The 21,454-nt window shown below is 45.7% G+C and overlaps 1 protein-coding gene across 1 annotated transcript in view; it reads right to left on the reverse strand.

Annotated features, from left to right (window-relative positions):
• EFHC2 (EF-hand domain containing 2) overlaps positions 1 to 21,454 on the reverse strand; it is a 198,046-nt gene that overhangs the window by 93,854 nt on the left and 82,738 nt on the right. The window contains exons 4-8 of the mRNA XM_007081628.3: positions 15,546 to 15,769; positions 11,849 to 12,100; positions 8,704 to 8,817; positions 8,225 to 8,363; positions 720 to 885 (exon numbers count right to left, since the gene is read on the reverse strand). Coding sequence (XP_007081690.2) covers positions 720 to 885; positions 8,225 to 8,363; positions 8,704 to 8,817; positions 11,849 to 12,100; positions 15,546 to 15,769 — 895 coding nt within the window. The remainder of the gene's footprint in view (positions 1 to 719; positions 886 to 8,224; positions 8,364 to 8,703; positions 8,818 to 11,848; positions 12,101 to 15,545; positions 15,770 to 21,454) is intronic.

Here is a 21,454-nt window from a genome sequence, read left to right on the forward strand (position 1 = left end):
TAGCAACAGATGAATGGATACAGAAGATGTGGCTTATATCTGCAATGGAATATTATCCAACTATAAAAAAAAGGAGGAAATCCTGCCATTTACAGCAACACGGATGGACCTTGAGGGCATTACGCTAAGTGAAAGGAGTCGGGCAGAGAAAGACATGACCTCACTTCCACGTGGAATCTCAAAAAACCCAACTCCTAGAAACAGATCAGGTTGGTGGTTGCCAGACTTGGGGGTGGGTGGGCTGGGGGTTGGGAAAATGGGTGAGGGGGGTCAAAAGGTACAAACCTTCAGCTACAGAAGATCAAGAAGTCCTGGGAACGTAATGTACAACAAGCTGACCACAGTTAACAATACCCTATCGTGTATTTAAAAGCTGCTGGGAGAGTAGATCTTAAAAGTTCTTATCACGACAGGAAAACAAAAGTTGTAACTGTGTGAGGTGACCGACGTGAACTGATCTTCTAGTGGTGACCGTTTTTTTTTCCCAACATATATACATATCCAATCTTTATGCTGTACACCTTAAAGTTATAGAATGTTCTAGGTCCACTGTGTCTCAAGAATCCTGGGAAAACTAAATTCGTTGAAAAGCTCTAACAGCATGTTACTGGACTTTGAATTACATGGGGCTAAGCATCATCAGTTCCACCATGAGGCCTACAGTATAAACCCAACACATCTGGGAAAGATCAGACCCAAATCATGGTTCCCTCAAGCACCTGTTCTTCTCCATGAACTTCTTAAAGTTCCTCTGATGAGGTGTGGGCACAAGCCCTATGCAGGTGCGGAGAGAGTCCTCTTCGGAACCAAAGCCATTATAAGGCGGAAATTTCCTTTCTATCTTTGGAGGAGGAGGAGCCTTGCAAGAAATCGAGGTAAAGTTCTCTGTAACAAAACAAAGGCAAACGAGACGTCAATGGTTTTTATTTTGGTTTGGGTTGCTTTGGGTTTTTTTTGTGTTGTTTTTTTTTTTCGCCCCGATTGTGGCTGTTTTGAAAGGTTTGTTATGTTTTCAAGATGGACTATTTTAAACTCTTTCAAAGAAAACACAGCAAAATCCTCGGAGGGTAGGTTTCAATCATGTTTACAGAAACCAAAGAAGTCACTCAATAATCGCCATTGGTTCAAAAGAGAGAAAGGAAAAAGAAACTGCCTATGTCAAGTAAGTAAACATTTCTCTTTTGTCATCACATCCCCATTTCTGACTCTTTTCTGTCCTTCTGTGATTTTCCCAATGATATGAAAATTCAAACTTGGAACGTTCTGCCACCCGCCCATCCCAGATTTTAACCTGGAATTTAGCCCTCTCCCGTCTTCAGTCAACACTCCCTAATCAAACTCCTTTCCAAACAGGCCTGATTCCTCACTGTTTTGCCTTTACCTTCCCCAAGCACCATCCCCTCCTCCTGCGTGCCCTTCTTCAGACCTCTCTCTTTTCCCCTAACTCAACTCCAGGCCATGGCACTTCCCCATCGAGTTACAAAACCAAATCAAAACTTCTCACCAGCCACGGCTCCAGGTTGCAATTGTACTCAGATGTGATGGAGGCAGAAAACCAAGAATAAAGCTGAAAACAAATACACAAAACTTGAAAGAATAGCCACTGCTTACTCGCTCAAAGGGAGCGTTCTGGGTAAATGTCATTGCTTTTCTTTAACTCATCATTTTTGAGGATGGAGCGATGGACAGAGGGCTGGGGACATATTTGTAATTGCCTGGGAGCTGTTAGGCACTCGTCTGTGAGGCTGTATAATCTCCAAGTCACTTGTGTTTGCCCCACCACAAAGGGCAAAGAAAATGCCAGAATCTTTCGGAAAACAAACACAACAAAACATTCATGACTCTAAGGAGTTCCGTACAAGCAAAGATTTCCTTTTCCCCTGTTAACGTTTTTTTGTTTGTTTGTTTATTTTTGACAGAGAGAGTGAGCGAGCGTGCGCAGGGGAGGGGCAGAGAGAGAGGGAGACACAGAATCCAAAGCAGGCTCCAGGCTCCCAGCTGTCAGCGCAGAGCCCGATGTGGGGCTCGAACCCACGAACCGGGAGATCATGACCACAGCGGAAGTCGGACATTTAACCGACTCGACTGAGCCATCCAGGCGCCCCTCTGCTGTCAGACTTCCAATAGAAGAGTACAGATTTAAAGCACAACTCTATAATGGAAAATACACATCAATTTGTCATCCAAGGCAACCAAACTCTTCGAATTGAGGGTTTTGTTTTGTTTTTTTACTGATAGATCAAAAGGCTAAGGGTCCGAGGCTATTTCTAACTCCCGATTTGAAAACATTTTCAACTTTCACATTTCCTTAGACTTCCTTATTTCCTTAGCCTTTGTGTGAAATCCCCTCGAGCATAATCCCCAAAAGAGTATTGTTCTGCCCTAACAGAAACCGTTCACAGAAGACATATTGGCGAAGAGAATGCCATCAAAGATTTCTCACTGGCTCAGTGAAAGGGACCAGCCAGGCAGCCAGTACAGAAGTGGCTTGCGAGCCTCTCCTATTGCTATTTTTGTGGCAATTAAAATCTTGGTAATAAAGAGGAAAGTTCAAATCTTGGAATTAGGTAGAGCTGCAGTCGACCCCTATTATTGTTAACCGGCAAATCAAACACACCACTGACTGGTACCTTCATTTCAGGGAAAGGACCACAGGATGGCAGGGAAAACTCTGTGATTAGCAGCACATCGGGGCGTGATCAGTTTCTTCTAACAAGGGGACACATGCATACATACGACTCTGCGTACAAATCTGAACAGTGTAACCAAAAGAGGACATATGCTGAATCACAAAATAATTAAGAATGCATTCTATACCTCCCCCCCGCCAGAATTACAAGTTTTATAAGTGTTGTCTGCTCTCAACTACATAATTTTTGCAACAGATTTAAGCAACAAAAGAACCAATTTCAAGCTTTCCTCTGCACCCACAGCGCCATCTAGTGTATAGAAGCCGAGGAGTGTTCCCCTCTATCATGCCTGACTTTTTCGTAGCACATACATCTTTTTCTCTGGGTAATGGTGTACACCCACAAGGCTTCGGACTTGCACCTATGTTTCCTGTCTTTGGTTTTCCATCATCCCAGCATCTTGCATGCTTCAGATATTAAAAAAATGTTCCTTGAATAAATGAAAAATTATACCAGTTTTGTACACAGCATCTTCCCAAATATCTTCTTAAATGGCACCCTGCTGAACTCTGAGACACCTCTGTCGCTTCAATGGCCTGATTCCTCTCATTCCGAGCGAGTTGTAAAAGCAAATATACTGAGTGCCTATCCACGATTAACTAGATTCCAACAAAATTACAGAAAGGCGATGTTTTTAAATTTTTTTTAATGTTTATTTATTTTTGAGAGACAGAGAGAGACAGAGCGTGAGCAAGGGTGGGGCAGAGAGAGAGGGAGACCCAGAATCTGAAGCAGGCTCCAGGATCCCAGCTGTCAGCACAGAGCCCGGCATGGGGCTGGAACCCACAAACCACGAGATCGTGACCTGAGCCGAAGTCAGGACACTCAACCGACTGAGCCACCCAGGCGCCCCAGAAAGATGATGTTTTTAAGACGAATGTTAATGATCCTTCACTGTGATTTTTACTATTTGCCATCTCGATTGGAAACAATGCTGGAAAATGCCTTCAATCACCTCAAAGTTCATCTTTTTTTTTTTTTTTAATGTTTATTTATTTTGAGAAAGTGAGAACATGAGCGGGAGAGGGGCGGAGAGAGAGGGAGAGAGAGAGGGAGAGAGAGAGAGAGAGAATCCCAAGCAGGCTCCGCACCATCAGTGCAGATCCTGACACGGGGCTCGATCTCACAAACCAACCATGAGACGGTGACCTGAGCCAAAATCAAGAGTCAGCCACTTAACTGACTGAGCCACCCAGGCACCCCTCAAAGCTCATCCTGTATGTTCTAGTAACCCAGATACGGACCCAGATTTTAGGAGGCCTGAAGCTTACATAATTTGGGAGTAAGCGCTTCAATACAAAGAATGCCAAAATTGTTAAGACAAAATTAGGATCGGGGCTTTGGACTGGGGCTCAGGCCATGGAAGAATCCTAAAGCTCAGACTTCATTAACTTCATTAACATCAAAATAAACCCCCCTCTGCTTGTACCCAATACCCAGGTCAAATGAGTTTGGTGGGATGTTCATTTCGGGGGGGGGGGGGGGGGGGGGGGCCAAATAATTAGTGAATCACATTATTCTTGAGCCCTCGCTCGAAAATCCTTCAGGGACCGTCCATTCCTCAACCCTCTGTGCTTCGCGGCGGACGGAAAAAAGGGGCAAAATTGTTAGATCCGTTGAGGCCACGGGGTGCAACCAGAAGCAGAGTCTACGACTGACGCCGCAGCTTGGGATAGCTAATTCGCGCCAATGACCATTAAATTCTCATCTTGGATGTCCCACCGCTTCCGGCGCCAACAGTGCAGAGTTCGTCAAGAGGCCAGAAAGAAATCCACAAAATCAAAGATGCTTTAAAGAATGCTGCTCATCTTTACTGTCAGTACAGCCTAATATGCACTTAAAAGCAATGGAAACAGCTGGTTTGTTGTTGCTGGTGGTGTTGTTGTTTTACTAGTTTTGGCTGTCCCAGCCCCTAAGGTTCGATGATAAGCAAGTCCTCCTATAGCAAAGAAATAATAACCCAAGGCAGGAATTCTAGGTGAGAACAGGTTACATTCAAGTCCCCGTGCCTTCAGTGAGAGAAACTCCTGCTGGAGCCCCTGGAGCCTTTTCTAACCTTTATGCTACAGGAAAGCCCAACAGGCATCCATCTGCCGGTCCGCATGCATCCACACGAAATCACGAGGCAAGTGACATGCTTACAGGCCGGCAGGTGAGCCAGGGCCAGCGGATGGCCGAGCTGCCTAGTGGGAGAGTCACATTGGAATGTTCCATGCAAGGAGTCTATGGAATCGCTTTCTCCTTAGAGTGAGTCCTTGAACGCACAAAAGAACCCTCATTTTGTTTTAGGAGTCAAATTGGGTTTTACACAGGGGCACAAATCTCTCTTGGAATTCTATGGAGCCCTCTGCTTCTACATAAATAGAAAGCTTACCCCTGCACCTTCCTTGGGACTGTGACCAACCCCTTCTCTTTGTCTGTCTGCCATTTTTTTCTCACCGCCCCCCCACCACCACCCCAAATCTGCTGAGGTGTCATTAGATAGGAGAAGGTACTAAAAAGCCCCAAGGTGGCATTTACAAATCTCTCCCCGGCCCCTCTTAGGAGGTCCCAGTGGTGTGGTTAGCGCCTGTCTGCGCCTTCCTGGACTGCACTGGCCACAATTCCTGACAAGGGAGGAAGCGCGACCACACTTACTGACGGGACTCTGTTCTAGTTTGAACTTCAAGGATACGAGAATATAATGCGTAAAATGCGGTCTTCTGAATTTAGAGAAGCAGACGAATTATAAACTCGATCGAGATGTCAGATGTGACTGTATCTGAGTAACATGAAGTACGCTAATTTAACCTCACCAAAAAGTCAGAAAAGGCAAAGTAACGATTACCAGAGAATGCGGATTCACGACCCACCCACCCCGCCCCGCTTGCACCATGGATATAATTTCTAGTCATTACTTACATTAAGTACACTGTTGTGACTCAAGAAATGCTGTGTAATAATAGTGTCTGTTAAATGGGGTATTTTAACATATGAGAAATATAAAAAGTCAGCGTGACTATAAAATGCATCATAATTTTGCATTTGCATAATTTTCTGTTTAAATGCACGATGCTCGTGTTATATTAGCTTTAAAGGCACAGACTCCTTTTTTTTTTTTTTTTTTTTACATAATGCATAATTGTATAGAGTGACCCAGAGAAGTGAGCAGAAAGAAATTAAGCGCCAGGGATCAACCAAAATGGACCATCGGGCATCTAGAGCTGATCTGTTTGCCGAGGACGGCTAGATTTAGAGGACGCCAGAGAAGTCACTCTGTCTCTGCAAGTTCCCTGCAAACCGGTTAGGACACTAACAACATACCATGTCTCACCAGTACCACGTTCATTTTCCCAAATGCAACCTTTGCAGTCTCGAAATCGAGCTGGCAGACAAGCATTAACCAAATGTTGGGGCTTTGCGCTGAAGGGATCAGATGAGGTTTGGAAACCTTTGCCACGTCCTTCACATTAAGACCATCTTTCAGTGGGACGGAGGTCAACGTCTTCAGTTAACTCGTCTTTTCTATATATGTTTTTTTTTCTTCTTCTTCAAGTTTTAAGCCTACCCCGAAGACTTACTGATTCTACACAGGCATCGACATTTATTAAAAACCAAATCCTCCTTCCCAGGGATCTGCGGACCACTAGCAACTCCTCCCCAACAGCCACCACATGCACATGCCTGGCTGCCTCGTGTTCACAGTCCCCAAAACTAATGTGCCCAACTGCGTCCACGAGAGAGCACGACTTTTAGACAGTAACAGAAGAGACTACCGATGTGGCCCCCTAAGGCCCGTGCATTGTGACTAATCTGGCAAGCAAATGCCGTGGAACAAATTCCCTTAATGAACGGAAGAGTGAAATCCAAAGTGTTTTTTGTGCCAACCCTTTGTGTATGCTGTGTGCCTTCTCCCACGACAGGAAGATGCCCAGGAGGCCAGGAATGCTACACAATGGGAACACCAAGACATGTGAGGTGCTCATTCTAGTAACAAAGTGCCTTGTCTCAGACAAGAATACGGGAGGAAGCACTACCCCCGCCCCCCAGCTCCAAACCCCAACCTGGGAGGTCGGCAACCCTCCTCCCCACCATCACTTCCACTCAGGGACAGGTACCTGGAGCAGGGCCCAGGAAGGGGGCAGGGCTGGCTGGCAGGTTTCACAAATGAGGGCTTTGTTGTTCGGGTTTCATGTCAGATCCTCTGCCTGCTTCTATGATTCTCATAACGCCACGGAACACGCAGTAGGTTTCTGCGCTCCTTCCGGCCTAAGAAACTCTTTAACTCCACAGCTCCTAAGTCCTACTACAACAACCTGTACCTAGTAGGTTCTTTTTTTTTTTTTTTTTTAAGCTTATTTCTTTCTTTTGAGAGAGAGGGAGAGAGAGAATCCCAAGCAGGTTCTGTGCTGTCAGCACAGAGGCTGATGCGGGGCTGGAACTTACAAACCGTGAGATCATGACCTGAGCTGAAATAAAGAGTCAGACGGTTAACCGACTGAGCCACCCAGGGGCACCCCGCCCCCCAGTAAGTTCTTAATAAACCCCTTCTTCTCATTCTGAACTGAACTCATCTGAAGAGAACGGATGTCTAAGGAGAGAGAAAAGCTGGAAACATGGCTGGGCTTCACCAGGAAAGGTAGAACAAACTGGCACGAGAGACTCAGAGAACTCAGATAAGCAGTATACCCATTGCAGTAAGCAGGAATTCAGTGAAAAGAAAAGCATTCAGATTTCCATTTCAGTTGCTCGACCGGAGAACATGGAGCCCGAGCTGCAGTCAGGCAGAGGGCCGGCTGTAAAGGAAAACGGAAGCCTCTGGCATCAGGTAGACAAGTTCAGAGCTCAGCTCACCCTTCACTTACTGCATAGCCTTCGACAAGTCAGCCTCAGCTTCTTCACCTCAGCTTTTTAAGCCTTTAAAGCCTCGGCTTCTTCACCTCTAAAATGGGGACAATGAGTCTCGAATCGTTGTTAGGAGTAACACAACAAACGCCTACCAGCAAATGCTCAATGAATACATGGTAGCTATTCTGAGCTTAGCATTTGCAACTCAAAAGCAAAATCCTAAACTACAGAACACAGATTCTAAATTTTTAAACGTTATTTTTTATTTGCTTGATTTTTTTACATTTATTTATTCTTGAGAAACAGAGCGACAGAGCACCAGCAGGGGAGGGGCAGAGAGAGAGGGAGACACAGAATCCGAAGCAGGCTCCGGGCTCCGAGCCGTCAGCACAGAGCCCGACGTGGGGCTTGAACCCACAAACTGCGAGATCATCACCGGAGCCGAAGTCGGACGCTTAACCGACTGAGCCACCCGGGCGCCCCTTGATTTTTTATTTGATAAGAGAGAAAGAGACAGCACAAGTCAGGGAGGGGGGCGGAGGGAGAATCTTAAGCAGGTTCCACGATCAGCACAGAGCCCAACGCAGGGCTCCATCCCACGACCGTGGGATCATCATCTGAGCCCAAATCAAGAGACGGACGCTCAACTGACTGAACCACCAGGCACCCCGAAGTATTATTTTCTAAGTGACATACGTGTTACTTACCAATTCCATATTTAGTCTTGTAATAAGTCTTCGTAAAGTTATCACAGTCGCAAAGAAGCACTTTTCTTCCCCACACGTTGATGGTGGCTCCTATGAACAGGTCACTATCTTTGTAAAACTCCTGGTCTACTTTCCCGAGCTAATAAACACAAAGGAACAAGGCGTTGGCGCCACAGACCCTCTGAAGACTTACGCAAAAGAAAAAAAAAATTGTAAAAAAGAAGAAAAAAAAAACAAACCCTCATTTGTATCATTTATAATCAAGACACCCAGTCAATGTTAACATCTGGAAAATACGTGTGTATCTATTCACATGTGTGCTTGAGCCTGTTTAGGATTGACAGAGGTGCAACGCGTACGTTTATATATTCATTAACCGCGTTCACAATCAATCTCACAAGAGAATCTGTGACGCACCCCGTATCTCAGGTTCCAGGAAGGTCACACCGGAAACAGCAATGAAACGTGAGGTCCCTCACCTTGTATTTATCCAACAGGTAGCCGTCTGCTGGTCTCCCTGTCAAGCCACGATACACGTTAAGAACTGCTCGATCTGTTATCTGACCTGGCTGATAGACTCCAGGTGGGCCATACTGGAAGAGAAAATCCAAACGAGGTACGGGTAGGTGGCTTACTGAACACAGAAGATGGTCGTGGTGAGGGGCCCAAGCCGGAAATACGCATCGTATGAGAAGGGGACCAAAACACACTGCCCCAAACACGCCTCTCGGGCGTATGGACTATTTTGAGCTGGTTATTCTGAAGAAAACAGCAGAGGCAGGAGGAGCTGGGTACAAGGTTCCCTTTTGTTTAGCCCACTGAGCCACCCAGGCGCCCCTCTCAAGTTTCCCTTTTGTAGAAAGCATTTACATCTATAAAGGAAATCTCCATTTGTAAGAATGTCTCCCTCTGTGTACCAGGAAGAGAAGGCAGGCTGAACATCTCTAAAACCTCTGACCAGCGGGGAAGACGACTTAAATCTGCATTAGCCAGCGCACTCTTGTTCACTGTGCTTTCCTTGGTGACCCCCTATCACCGGCTTCCCTCCCACCTGGCCACTTGACCCCCCAGTAGCTGGAGATGGTATTTAAGGTGGTGGCTTGGGCCATTTCAGGAAGTTCCTCCATTTTCCTAAGTCTCTCTCATGACTACGGGAGGTATACGTGTTATTCAACATTTGCTGGGTTTTCTCCTGTTAATCTGTCTGTCATTACCGGGGAGGGGAGGGGTGGTCTCAGCCTAGAAGGGTAGAGGGAAACTTAGTTTTCCTCCCCCAAATACGGTTCTCCTCTGCCCTCATACTCCATCCACCTCTCCCTCTACTTCCACACCCATCCTTCAAGGCCGTGCTAAAGGGCTGTCTTTTCCCCTGACCCTTCCCGTCCTCCTAGCCTGTCCCCAGTCCACACCTCCATAGCACCGACCACAGGGCTAGACCGCTCCGTGTGGTTTCTCTGAATGCCTCACTGGCAGCCATCTTTTTTCCTCTTCTGGAAACTACGAGAAACGCCCTGAGGAAGAAACCATGCCCTGCCCACATCACTCAGCTTAGCACCCTGCCCAACCCTGAGCTCAGGAAGCACTAGCCAGCCGAGAGGGACCGCGTGGAGAGGTGGCAAGAACCCCAGAGTGCAGGCGGCCTCTACCGGAAACCGTGGCCCGGAGCAAGCCAGGGTACTGCTCCACTCCACACACCAGACGTGGTCCCAGCGGTTGCGTGAGCTGCAGGAAAGGTCTTAACCAACTTCACTGAATGGAAAGTGACCTGTTTATCACATACAGAGGAGGAATCTGAATCATCCCTGATAGGTGTGACATAAAACACAAGTTCAAATGTGCGAATTTATGACGTGGGGCGGGGGGGGGGGGGGCGGTGAGTCAGCCAAGCAACATAGAGAAACAGTACCTTTGGAGCATTTTCTCTTTGCCACTTACTAGCTACAGGACTTGGAGCCAGGTATTTACCTTCTGGGAACTTCGGTTGTTGTTTGGTTTTTTTTTAAAAAATGTTTATTTTTATTTTTGAGAGAGAGAGAGACAGAGCACGGGGGGGGGGGGGGGGGGGGGGGGGGGGAGGGGCAGAGAGAGAGGGAGACACAGGATCCGAAGCAGGCTCCAGGCTCTGAGCTGTCAGCGCAGAGCCCGACGCGGGGCTCGAACTCATGAACTGTGAGATCGTGACCTGAGCCGAAGTCGGACGCTTACCCGACTGAGCCACCCGGGCACCCCCCGACCTCCGCCACCCCGAGAACTTCAGTTTTGTCGTCAAACTGCAGTAATAGTACTGATTCCTTGCTCTCTCAAAGGATGCCTGAGTGTCGAAGGACTGCTTACTGCTTTTCTTCTCTCTCCGCCAGGAGAATGGAAGTTCCATGAAGCAAGACTTAATCCATTTCTTTCTCACTGGAACCCCCAGAGCTGGCACACAGTTGACAATAAATATTTGCTGAATGAATGAATAAAGGAAGCAACGAATGTCAAGACATACCGCAAATGTCCAGTACGTCATTATTATTTTTTATAATTAGTCTACTGGTCAAAGCCATTCTAAAAACAGGCTTCCCAGGCTACCTGAGCCAAAGTCGGAGGCTTAACCGACTGAGCCACCCAGGTGCCCCCATCCCATTCAGCTTTTACAGTTACTTTCAAAGGGAGGCCTTGTGAACAGCGTTTCAGAGATAGAAAAATACACTCAGAGAGGTTAAGTGACTCGCCGAAGGTCACACAGCTTTTAAGGGGCAGAGCCACAATTCTAACCCAGGTCCTCTGTCTCTCTGTTGTTTCTTCTGCCCCCAAGTTACTTAGCTCTCAAATGGCCATAAATGTGTAGGAATCAGTCCAACAACTCTCTTTTAATAGTAACTAAAATGCAAAAGCTGTCATTGATGTTAGCCAGTGGCTAGTTGGTGACTCGTGGCTACTTTCCTAAGAATCAGTCCTGGGCATATGCTTGTCGTTGGGGGGGGGGGGGGGTGTGCACGTGTGCGTGTGTGTTTGCACACTCAGAGCTTAGACCAAAACCGTGCAATTCCTCAGTAGGCTACGGAGGCCAGAGGCCAATGCCCCATCCAAGGGCATGAGCAATTCTTCTAACTAGAGAGTCACTTACTTTCCGAAAACTGATTACGAACTCAATGCTGAATATGTACTTCCTCTCGCATTTGACTTCTTTTTCTGTTTACTTGCCTGAATTCAACCCAGAAAATTCCAACTTCAATTTGTTATATGCTCTATATTACTTTCATAGATGTATGTATTTTTTTAAGTTTTTATTTATTTATTTTGAGAGAGAGAGAGAGTGAGTGAGTCACAGAATCCGAAGCAGGCTCCGGACTCTGAGCTGTCAGCACACAGTCCGATGCGGGGCTCGAACTCGTGAACCGTGAGATCACAACCCGAGGCAAAACCAAGAGTCAGACACTTAACCGACTGAGCCACCCAGGTGCCCCTCACACATGTATTTTAACACAGAGAGCACAAAATGAAAGTTTTCCAAACACCCGTACTAACACTTGGTAACTGTGGTCATTGCATAGTCATAACTCACAACATTCCAGACAGTGAATGGTGAGTCTTTTGGCCCGCAAGAAAAACTCAGAAAGTGGTTCCGTGTCTGCGGCTCACCTTGGGTAGCTTTTTCCTCCGGAGGAACAACGATGTGGCATCCCGGCCTGAGCAGGGTGGCATCACTTCTTTGATTTCGATGGTATCGTCGCACAGAAAGTAATGCAGAATGAGTTCTCGACGGTCCCCGAACATCGAGGCTGAGTCGTCCCACAGGCAGAAAAAACGTAAAACCTTCCTATTATACTCAAGAAACTGTTTCAGGGTGTCATAGGACTCATAGGGACGTAAGGGCTCCATGCGGTCTAGCGTCTGAAAAATGGGGAAAAAAGGTCAGTAAGAGTGGTTTTGCATAATCACTTCTGGGATACACGCAATCAAAGCACATGAAGAGATCTTTCCCATAGACTATTCCGGGATATTTTTAAAAATTTCAAAGGACTTATGACATACGTGTATATACACCGACAGCTAGTTTTTGCCTTAAAAATACAATCCAGGGGCGCCTGGGTGGCTCACTCGGTTCGGCGGCCGACTTCAGCTCAGGTCATGATCTTGCGGTCCGAGAGTTCGAGCCCCGCGTCAGGCTCTGTGCTGACAGCTCAGAGCCTGGAACCTGCTTCGGATTCTGTGTCTCCCTCTCTCTCTGCCCTTCCCCCTACTCACACTCTGTCTCGCTCTCTCTCAAAAATAAGTAAACATAAAAAAAATACAATCAAGTAGTAGGAAGCTTTTAATATTAAACAGTATTTTAGTACACTATAGTTTGATACTGTTTTTGAAAACTGGTTTTTCTCAAAGAGTTAAAATTCCTTTTTTTTTAATGTTTATTTTTGAGAGAGAGTAAGGGAGGAGGAGCAGAGAGGGAGACAGAGAAACCCAAGCAGGCTCCACGCTGTGAGCACAGAGCCCAACACGAAGCTCGAACTCACAGACCATGAGATCATGACCTGAGCGGAAATCAAGAGTCAGACGCCAAGCCAACTGGGCTACCCAGGTACCCCACAAAGACTTCAAATTTTTAAGAACACACAAAACTAATGTGTGGTGACAGAAGTTAGAACAGTAATTGCCTCTGGGTAGGGGAATGACCAGAAAGGGGGAGAAGGGAAGTTTCTGGGGGCGATGGAAATATTCCGTGTCTTGATTTCTGTGTCACTTACTAAGTCGTATACGTTTTTCAAAACTTTGTTGATCTGTACGCCTAAGATTTATATACATCTGAGCCTATGGTAATTATGTCTCAACCCCCCAAAGACACCAGTTGGGCCTTTTCGCTGAGAATCTGTATCTGTAGATCCTTCTAATGCATCCAAAGATTTTTGTAAAAGTCAAGGGAAGAAACAAGTCATAGTTTTATTTTGCTCCAAAGCTTTAGATATCGAGGCTCTGGAAGGCTATGGAAACAGGAGCAGAGCCAATGGAGAACCGCCGCAGTCTTCTTGGTGTGACTTTTCTAGACTTGTAGGTCCTCAGCCCTGTCTCGGAGCAAAACTTCCCCCATTCTACCTGATGCAGCTAAACAGGACGGTTATAAAGGAAGTGCTCACTGGCAGGAGAGAGGCAGTCCCATATCGGGTTATGTAATCACATTTGTAATTTCTCAAAACGTGCTCTCCGTCCAGTGCAGTTTATGTGCAGACTTACAGCAGAATTGGGGGAGACGTGATGGCCTTCCAGAGGCTCCTAGCCTTCTTCTTTGCCCTGGATCTTTACCCAAAACTACGGGACCTCTACTTTCATCAATTGAAAAGTGGTTTCTTTGGCGTCATAAGGCCTTTAAGAAACGCATTATTGATTATATACCATCGGGGCTCTTTCCGGCTTAAGTTAAATTGCTTAATTTTAACTTCGTATCTGAAGGCAGCCAACAACTGGAGAAGTAAACGCATTAAAATCAACATAAAAGCCTCTTATTAAACTCCTAATTTTCCACAGATTTCTATATTTATGGAAGAGCTTTCTCCCTGAGGGAATAAATGCTAAAATCATTTTCCCCGACCTAAGGAAATTCTTTAAAACCCTTCTTGGCTGTTCTTGGTATTTATTCTCGATTCCCGGCACAGAAGATTTTTTTTTTTTCTTCATAAACCTATGGAGCGGCACAGTGCTCTCTGCATTTAATACAACGCATCATCATTCCTAAGCACTATCATATAATACCGACTGTTCGGGAATGAGCGCAGCCATATGCAAAGGGTGGGAACTCATGTGGATCCGGTCCTTTTAGGTTCTCCTCGTTGTAAAGGCTTCATCTAGTTCTAGGCTCTTGCGCCCAGGGTGTTTGGAAAAAAATAAAAATAAACCCAAACTTTAAATCTGCTTGTATACCAACAAACACAGGTATAATGCCACGGGGACTTCTCCTTAAATATTCCAGGATCGACAATATGCATATCTCAGGAGGGTTGCGTGCCTACAGGAACGTTAAAGAATAATTCTGCCGGGGCTAGGGGGCGGGAACAGATGACTGATCCTACGTGCGGCTTTCAGCAAGAGACTAGAGCAGAACCAAAGGCGAGTTTTATTCTAAATTCCACGCTATCTTTCGGCAGGGAAATTGATTACAAATTTGAGAAACAAGAAAAACGAGATTAAACGCATCTACAGGGACAGAAAGGAGAAGTGCGGTTATCCGTTCCTGGGCGGGAAGAGTGGCTGACTGGAAAACGTCATGAGGGAACTTGCCGGGAGGAGGGATGTGTTCCGGGTCTTGATTTGGGTGCGGGTTACATGGGTGTAGCATTTGTTAAGACTCATCCCATGGTACACTTCATTTCGGTGTACTTTACTCTGTCTAATCCTACTTCAATTTAAAAAAAAGAAAAAGAAAGAAAGAAAATGACCATAATCAAATTCTGGGTTAAGAAGCACAAGACTTGAGTTGAAGCCCAGGTATCTGACCTTCCACCTGACACTTGCCCTTTTGGGTGTTCTGATTCTTCTGTAAAAAAAAAAAATTAAAAAAAAATAATATAATAATAATAATAATAATGAAGAAGGAGAAGGAGAAGGAGGAGAAAAAGGAAAAGGAGGAGAAGAAGGAAAAGGAGGAGGAGAAGGAGGAGAAGGAGAAGAGGAAGAGGAAGAGGAAGAGGAAGAGGAAGAAGAAGAAGAAATTTAGGCCAAGGGATCATTAAAAAAAAAAAAAAGACAACTTTAGAAAGACAACAATACTACGAACACTGGGTTCTTTCCTCCCTGTACTAACTGCGATCAGACTTTGAAGACCAACATGCTTTTATAATGGGGTACATCAGGGTCATGGCCCTTCCCACTCCTCTAGAACACATCTGATGCCACCATTCGCAGAGCTGGGAGTCCTGAGGAAGAAGGAAAATGGTATGCCCAAGGTTTGGTGCAGTTAATCAATAGTAAAGAAGCAAAAACGTTCCCGGAGGTAGGCAACCAAGATGGGAAAAGGTAAGCCGGATAAGAGTGGACCTAACTCTTATACTGTCAGTGACCACAAAGCCAATCATGGGCTCTTGGAAATTGCCTCACTGGACTCCTACCACCGGGAACGGAGACTCTCTGTGGAGAGAAGCGAGGGTGGGGGTGGTGAGAGAAGACTTTCCTGCACTGAGCTCAATACCCAGAGTTCCTTCTGGCCTCAAGGAGAACAGGATAACTCCAGTGACCATGACCCCAAAAGTGCTTTCACATCTGCATCCGGAACACAGATATCCTCGACTGAGTCCCCTTTATGGATTCTCATTCTGAAGACAAGAACTCACGGATGTTATCAATCTCTTACCTCTCTCCGTATCTTCATGTAAGGATCTTCCGGACACCGTCCTGGGGGGTTTAATTTGACTCCTATTTTCTTCAAAAAGTTTTTTGTGAACGTATCAGCATCATAAATCTTGAATCTCCGGCCATAAAAGACAACGTCTGTGTTGATATTGAAATGATACATAGTATAAAACTGATCTTCATCAGGAGGTGGGAGAGAAATCCGATGACGCCGGATAGAAGTCCCTATGGTGTGGAACAAAGTACAACCGTTTCATCGGATGGCTAACAAGGAAGAGGTCACAGCACGTCTCCGTGACGACCCTGGATGCTTTCCCAGAACAGGGAAGTGGGCAAAGGGCTGGTTCTTGGAGTATGTTCAAACTCTGACAGCACCTGAGGGAGCTGAAACTTTTGAGGTCCACAGTCACTTACCAGCCTTGCATGCTATTAGAGTTGCCTAACTGGTACCGGGGAAGCACTTTAATAAACCATAAAGACTAGGGAAGGCAGACTAGTAAGCTTCAATATGGTAGGTGCCAACACCATGATTCACAGCTTCTACAAGCTTCATGGAATCTTCTTTCCTCTACCAACCTCTCCTCCCTCCATGTTTGATAGCCTCTGTTCACCTCCTCCCAACCACCCCTACAAAGTGATGGTTATCAGAGGCTTTGTAGTTGTAGACGGTGCTCTGGGCCAAAGGTTCTGGATCACATCCCGTCTTTTACTTCTAACCCTATGATTAGCCCATTCGCTCCTCCTCTTGAGAGTATAGACCCAGGGTACCCAAGTATGCCCAAAATGGTGGTTAGCCACTGGCGGTAAAAGGGTTCGCTTCCTGAGCCTCGCTTCCCACAGGATGACACAACAAGGACCCCGTAACTCCTGCCCACGCAGGGGGTTACATGACAGGAGAGGAAACCCTAAGCTTAGAGAACCTAAATCTTTTTATAACAGACAATAAGCATCACAGGGAGATACCACCTGTATTAGACTGGGCGGTAAGCATGTTCTGGAAGGACACACCACTCTATCTTCCAAGGCCGCGAGCAGACCCGCCCTTTGCTCCAGAGGGAGAGACTACCTTTGCCTTCCAAAGCTGTCTGCCATGTAAACATCCTGGAAGAGAGTCCAGAACAAAGAGCAGGCAGCGTCTCTGCTCGTGAGATCCACCAAAATGCGAGATACCGTGGAGAACGGTCTCTCAACATCTGTGACTGACTTTGGCCTGAGAATCTACCCCACGAGCTTAAAGAGAGAAAGAGGTGAGCAGAGCAAGCTGAGGGTCTGACGGTTGAAGTAAAAGCGGCTTGGGTGACCTCTGTAGGGAAGGAAGTATTTTAGTATAAAGATGTCAAGCAAGCTTCTTCGCATTTTCTATAGCACTGAGAACAGCACCTTTTCCCAAAGTCTAGAAGTACTCGGAAATTATTCATTCCTATTCACTATGGAACGTTTCATGAATATCTTTATGTGCCAGGAACTGTGTCAAGCTCTGTTCCATTATTCTACTAATCATCTTTTCACACTGGTAAGGGGAAATTAACTAAAATGATTTTCATCTTCTTTTCTTTGTAGCAATTTTTAATTACTTGGTACATTAAATTAAAATAATAAAACTATAAAATTAGAACTGGCCCAGAATATCTTTAAATGTACTACATAAAAGATGATATAATTTTACTGCAAAAAATTATACTTCAATTAGCCTTTAATTCATGCCACTGAAAACAGTATGCAAATTATTTGATCATTCAAGATCAGACAGTGAGAACAAATTGCATACTGAAACATCTATAAAAGCATGGGCATTTCAGGTATTTTCAGAAACCATCATATATCGCTTTAAAAATACTTATATTGTGACATTTTTTAAGATATATAAAATTTATTCAGTGGCCAGGAGCTCCTTCAGAAATTCCATCTATCTTGCATTTGGACTTCATTATAAAAATTCAAATAAGCAGGTTATGCTGATTTCTGTTCGGTAAGACTTCGAATAGGAATGCTCTATTTCTCTAGGTGGAAAGAACCAGCCCACCTACAGAGCTTTTTTTTTTTTTTTTTAACGTTTTATTTATTTTTGAGACAGAGAGAGACAGAGCATGGACGGGGGAGGGGCAGAGAGAGAGGGAGACACAGAATGGAAGCAGGCTCCAGGCTCTGAGCCATCAGCCCAGAGCCTGACGCGGGGCTCGAACTCACGGACCGCGAGATAGTGACCTGAGATGAAGTCGGACGCTCAACCGACTGAGCCACCCAGGCGCCCCAGAGCTTTTAAATAGTAATAATCAGAATCAACATCATGGCCCTAGCATATGCCTTCATATACATTTTCTCATTTAATCTTCACTGGTCCCACGAGGCTGATAATGCACGAGACAGAAGAATCCAGCGTATGGATAAGAAAGTCAAGGTTCCACGCGGCCAAGTGACATGCCCGAGGGTCACACCCTAACAAATGGCAGAAAAAGATCTTGAAAGCTGGGGTTCCAAGCTCTAAGGAGATACCAGCCCTTTCCATGGTTTGCGCTCAGCCACATCTCACTGAACACTAGCCACAGATTACGTAAGTGAAGGAGAGGAGGGAGTATTCTAGGCAAAACAGGATGGGGGGGGGCGCCTGGGTGGCTCAATCGGTTAAGCATCCACCTCTTGATGTCAGCTCAGGTCAGGATCTTGCGGTTTGTGAGTTCCAGCCCCACATCGGGTTCCGCGCTGACCACGAAGAGGGTGCCTGGGATTCTCTCTCTCCGCAACCTCCCCAACTCCCACGTGGGCGCACGAGTGCTCTCGCTCTCTCTCAGAACACACACATCAACTGAAAACAACAACGAAACGGGATAGAAACTGGGAGAATTGCTGCCGGCTGCCAGAAGAGGAGAGCGACAAGATAGAGTCGCTCTTCCAAAAGAACGGCCTCTCTTAATTCCCCAAAAGCAATTTTCTGAGCAGAGCCCACTTGCCTGCTGCACCAACGCCCCCCTCTGGGTGGGGGGAACCACCCCTGCATTAGCTGACCCCATACCCTCCCAGACTCCCACATTTCCTTATCTGTGCTCCCACCTCTCCTCCACAGGGCATGCCCAAGAGGCTAGAGAAGCTCTTTGAGGTAACAAAGAAAAGCCTTGACCATTCGTGGGTTGGAAAGAAAAGGCAGGCCTAACACTAAATAGGAAACTTTTCAATAACAAGAAATCCAAAGCCACGCGGCGCCTGGGTGGCTCAGTCGGTTGAGCCTCCGACTCTTGGTTTCGGCTGAGGTCGTGATCTCATGGTTCCTGTGTTCGAGCTCCCGTGTCGGGCTCTGCACTGACAGCGCGTAGCCTGCTTGGGATTCTCTGCCTCCCTCCCCCTCTGCCCCTCTCCTGCTTGCTCACTCGCTCTGCTTCTCTCTCAAGGTAAGTAAATAAATAAATAGTTTTAAAATCCAAAGTCACAATTCCACACTAATTAGAAAACAAGTATGTGGGCCATTTGAAATGGACAGTTGCACCTGAGAGCTTTCAATAATATATTCGTGGTATCCCTCAACTGTGTCGTTCGGGGATCGAAATTTCTATTTCTTGGTATTCTGTGTGTGTTTACAGTCCTCCATGGTAAACGGCAGAAACCCCACCAGCAAGAATCTGTTCTGGAATGCCAAAGAAATGGGCAGGATGGCATTCCAGAACAAGAAATAGAAATTTCACATGAACCATGAGATCAAAGTATATAAGTAAAAAATAATGCTCTAAAACTGGAAAAACAAGAACGGAAGGACCACCTCTACCCTTTACATTTTTAAACGTTTGCCTTCTTGACTGCCCCATAAAGACAATTTGGGCAGATGTCCGCGCATTGGGTGCCTGCTTTTAAGCTCCTCCCGATCGTCATATTTTCTCTCTCTCTTCCTTTTTAAAGACCCTGGCTATCTGATTATGCTCTGCAAGCTTTAACTTTCCAACATTTCCCTGTGGTTTAGATCAAAATGATGACATATCCATTTATGTTTAACGCATTTTCATTTCACCCCCTTGGGACTTGCTTTAGATCTTTGGTCATACCACTAAATTTAGTTTTTAGACATTCACCTTCCAGAATTGAGACTACCACCTCTTACCTCTAAACTTTCGGTATGTTTAGTTCATTTTAGTAACACCGCACACCTAGGATACATCTGAGTCTAGAGACAGGGATTTCTTAGGTGAATGAATATTCATACCGGAATTGCCACCTGTCGCTGTGTCAACTAAGTTTGTATCCTAAAAATGTTAAGACCCTTCAGTGTGCTCAGACACAACAGAGTATCTTCTCTTATGTTCACGATTATTCCTCCGCTAAAATGACTGTTCCATTTTGATTTTTACAAAATGTCCTTCTTTAGCGTTTTGGTGTTATAAGAATGACTTTTTTTTTTTTTTTTAATATACAGATAGTCTGACACCTGTCTTGTAGCAAAAGAATACAAAATGGAAAACTCCAGGGGGTGCCCGGGTGGATCAGTCGGCTAAGCGTCCGACTTCGGATCAGGTCATGATCTCACAGCTCGTGAGTTCGAGCCCTGCATCAGGCTCTGTGCTGACAGCGTGGAGCCTGCCTGAGATGCTCCCTCTTTCTCTGCCCCTCCCCTGCTCGCTCTCTCTCCCTCAAAATAAAATAAACTTTAAAAAAAAAAATGATCCTATGCATGTCCCCCCTAGCCACCAAATGAGCCCCAAACGCTAGCATGACAGGTGCTCTAATGTCCCCTTATATCATTGCCTCCTTTCCTAGTTTTCCTTACACACCCCAGGATCGGCTCCCAAGTACCTTCCCAACTCCACCCCTACCACTTTCCCACCTCTTGATCTCATGCTGTCCCTTTTGGCTAATAAATATACCTTCATCTTTCATCTTTATCTGGAGAAACTTGTGAGGTACCACTCAAATGTCTTCTCTAGTGGATACTGGCGTTTCCTCTTCCGAGCCCTCAAAGTATCTGGTGCCATTTCTGATGCCTGCGTTCTGTTATGGACATTGTCTACCACTTGCCCTTTCCTTTTATCTTTCCTCCCTCCTCTCCTTTGTTTCTTCAACAGGTATTTATTGAGCAGCCCCCATGCACCAAACACCTGTCTTCACAGGTCAATGACTTACCTCCACTCTTAAATTCTATTCTGTTCCATTCAATGGCAACCCCTTCCCCAAGGTCTACCCTCTGGGGTCGCCAGATTTAGTCAGCACACTGAAATATAGGATGCCTAATTAAATAGGAATTCTAGATAAACAGTGAGTAATTTTAGTACAGGTAGGTCCCAGGCAATATTTGGGACACACTAAAAACTTTATTGCTTATCTGAAATTCAAATTTAATTAAGCATCTTGTATTTTATCTGGCAACCTTACCACCATCCCTCCTCTGCTTTATGGGATGCAGTACTTAGATGGACTATATGCCCAACGTGAATGAATGACATATGAATGTAATATTTTGCGATTACATTTGATTAGATTATCCTACAGTATAAAAAATATATAAAGTATTATGTTGAAGGGTGAAACAAGTCACTAGTGGAAATCAGTTTGTTTTTTTTTTTTTCCATGTCTATTCACTTTTGAGAGAGAGAGCACACAAGAGTTGGGTGGGGGGTAGCGGGACAGAAAGGAGGGACAGAGGATCCTAAATGGGCTCCACGCTGACAGCAGCGAACCCGACGTGGGGCTCAAACTCACCAACCCGGAGATCATGACCTGAGCCGAAGCCGGACGCTTAACCGACTGAGCCACCCAGGCATCCCAGCAATCAGTGTTCTTAACCAAGGACACGCTAAGAAATGGAAGCCGGTTCTTGACCCGCCCCCCGGTCTGCACAATCAGAAGTTCTTGGAGTGGGCCAGGAGATTCTGATGAGTGTTCTCAGCTGAGAACAGCTGGCATAGACCTCACCAGAAAATTATGGTACCTTTC

Source organism: Panthera tigris, chromosome X (assembly GCF_018350195.1).
Source record: "Panthera tigris isolate Pti1 chromosome X, P.tigris_Pti1_mat1.1, whole genome shotgun sequence".
NCBI classification, from domain to species: Eukaryota; Metazoa; Chordata; class Mammalia; order Carnivora; family Felidae; genus Panthera; species Panthera tigris.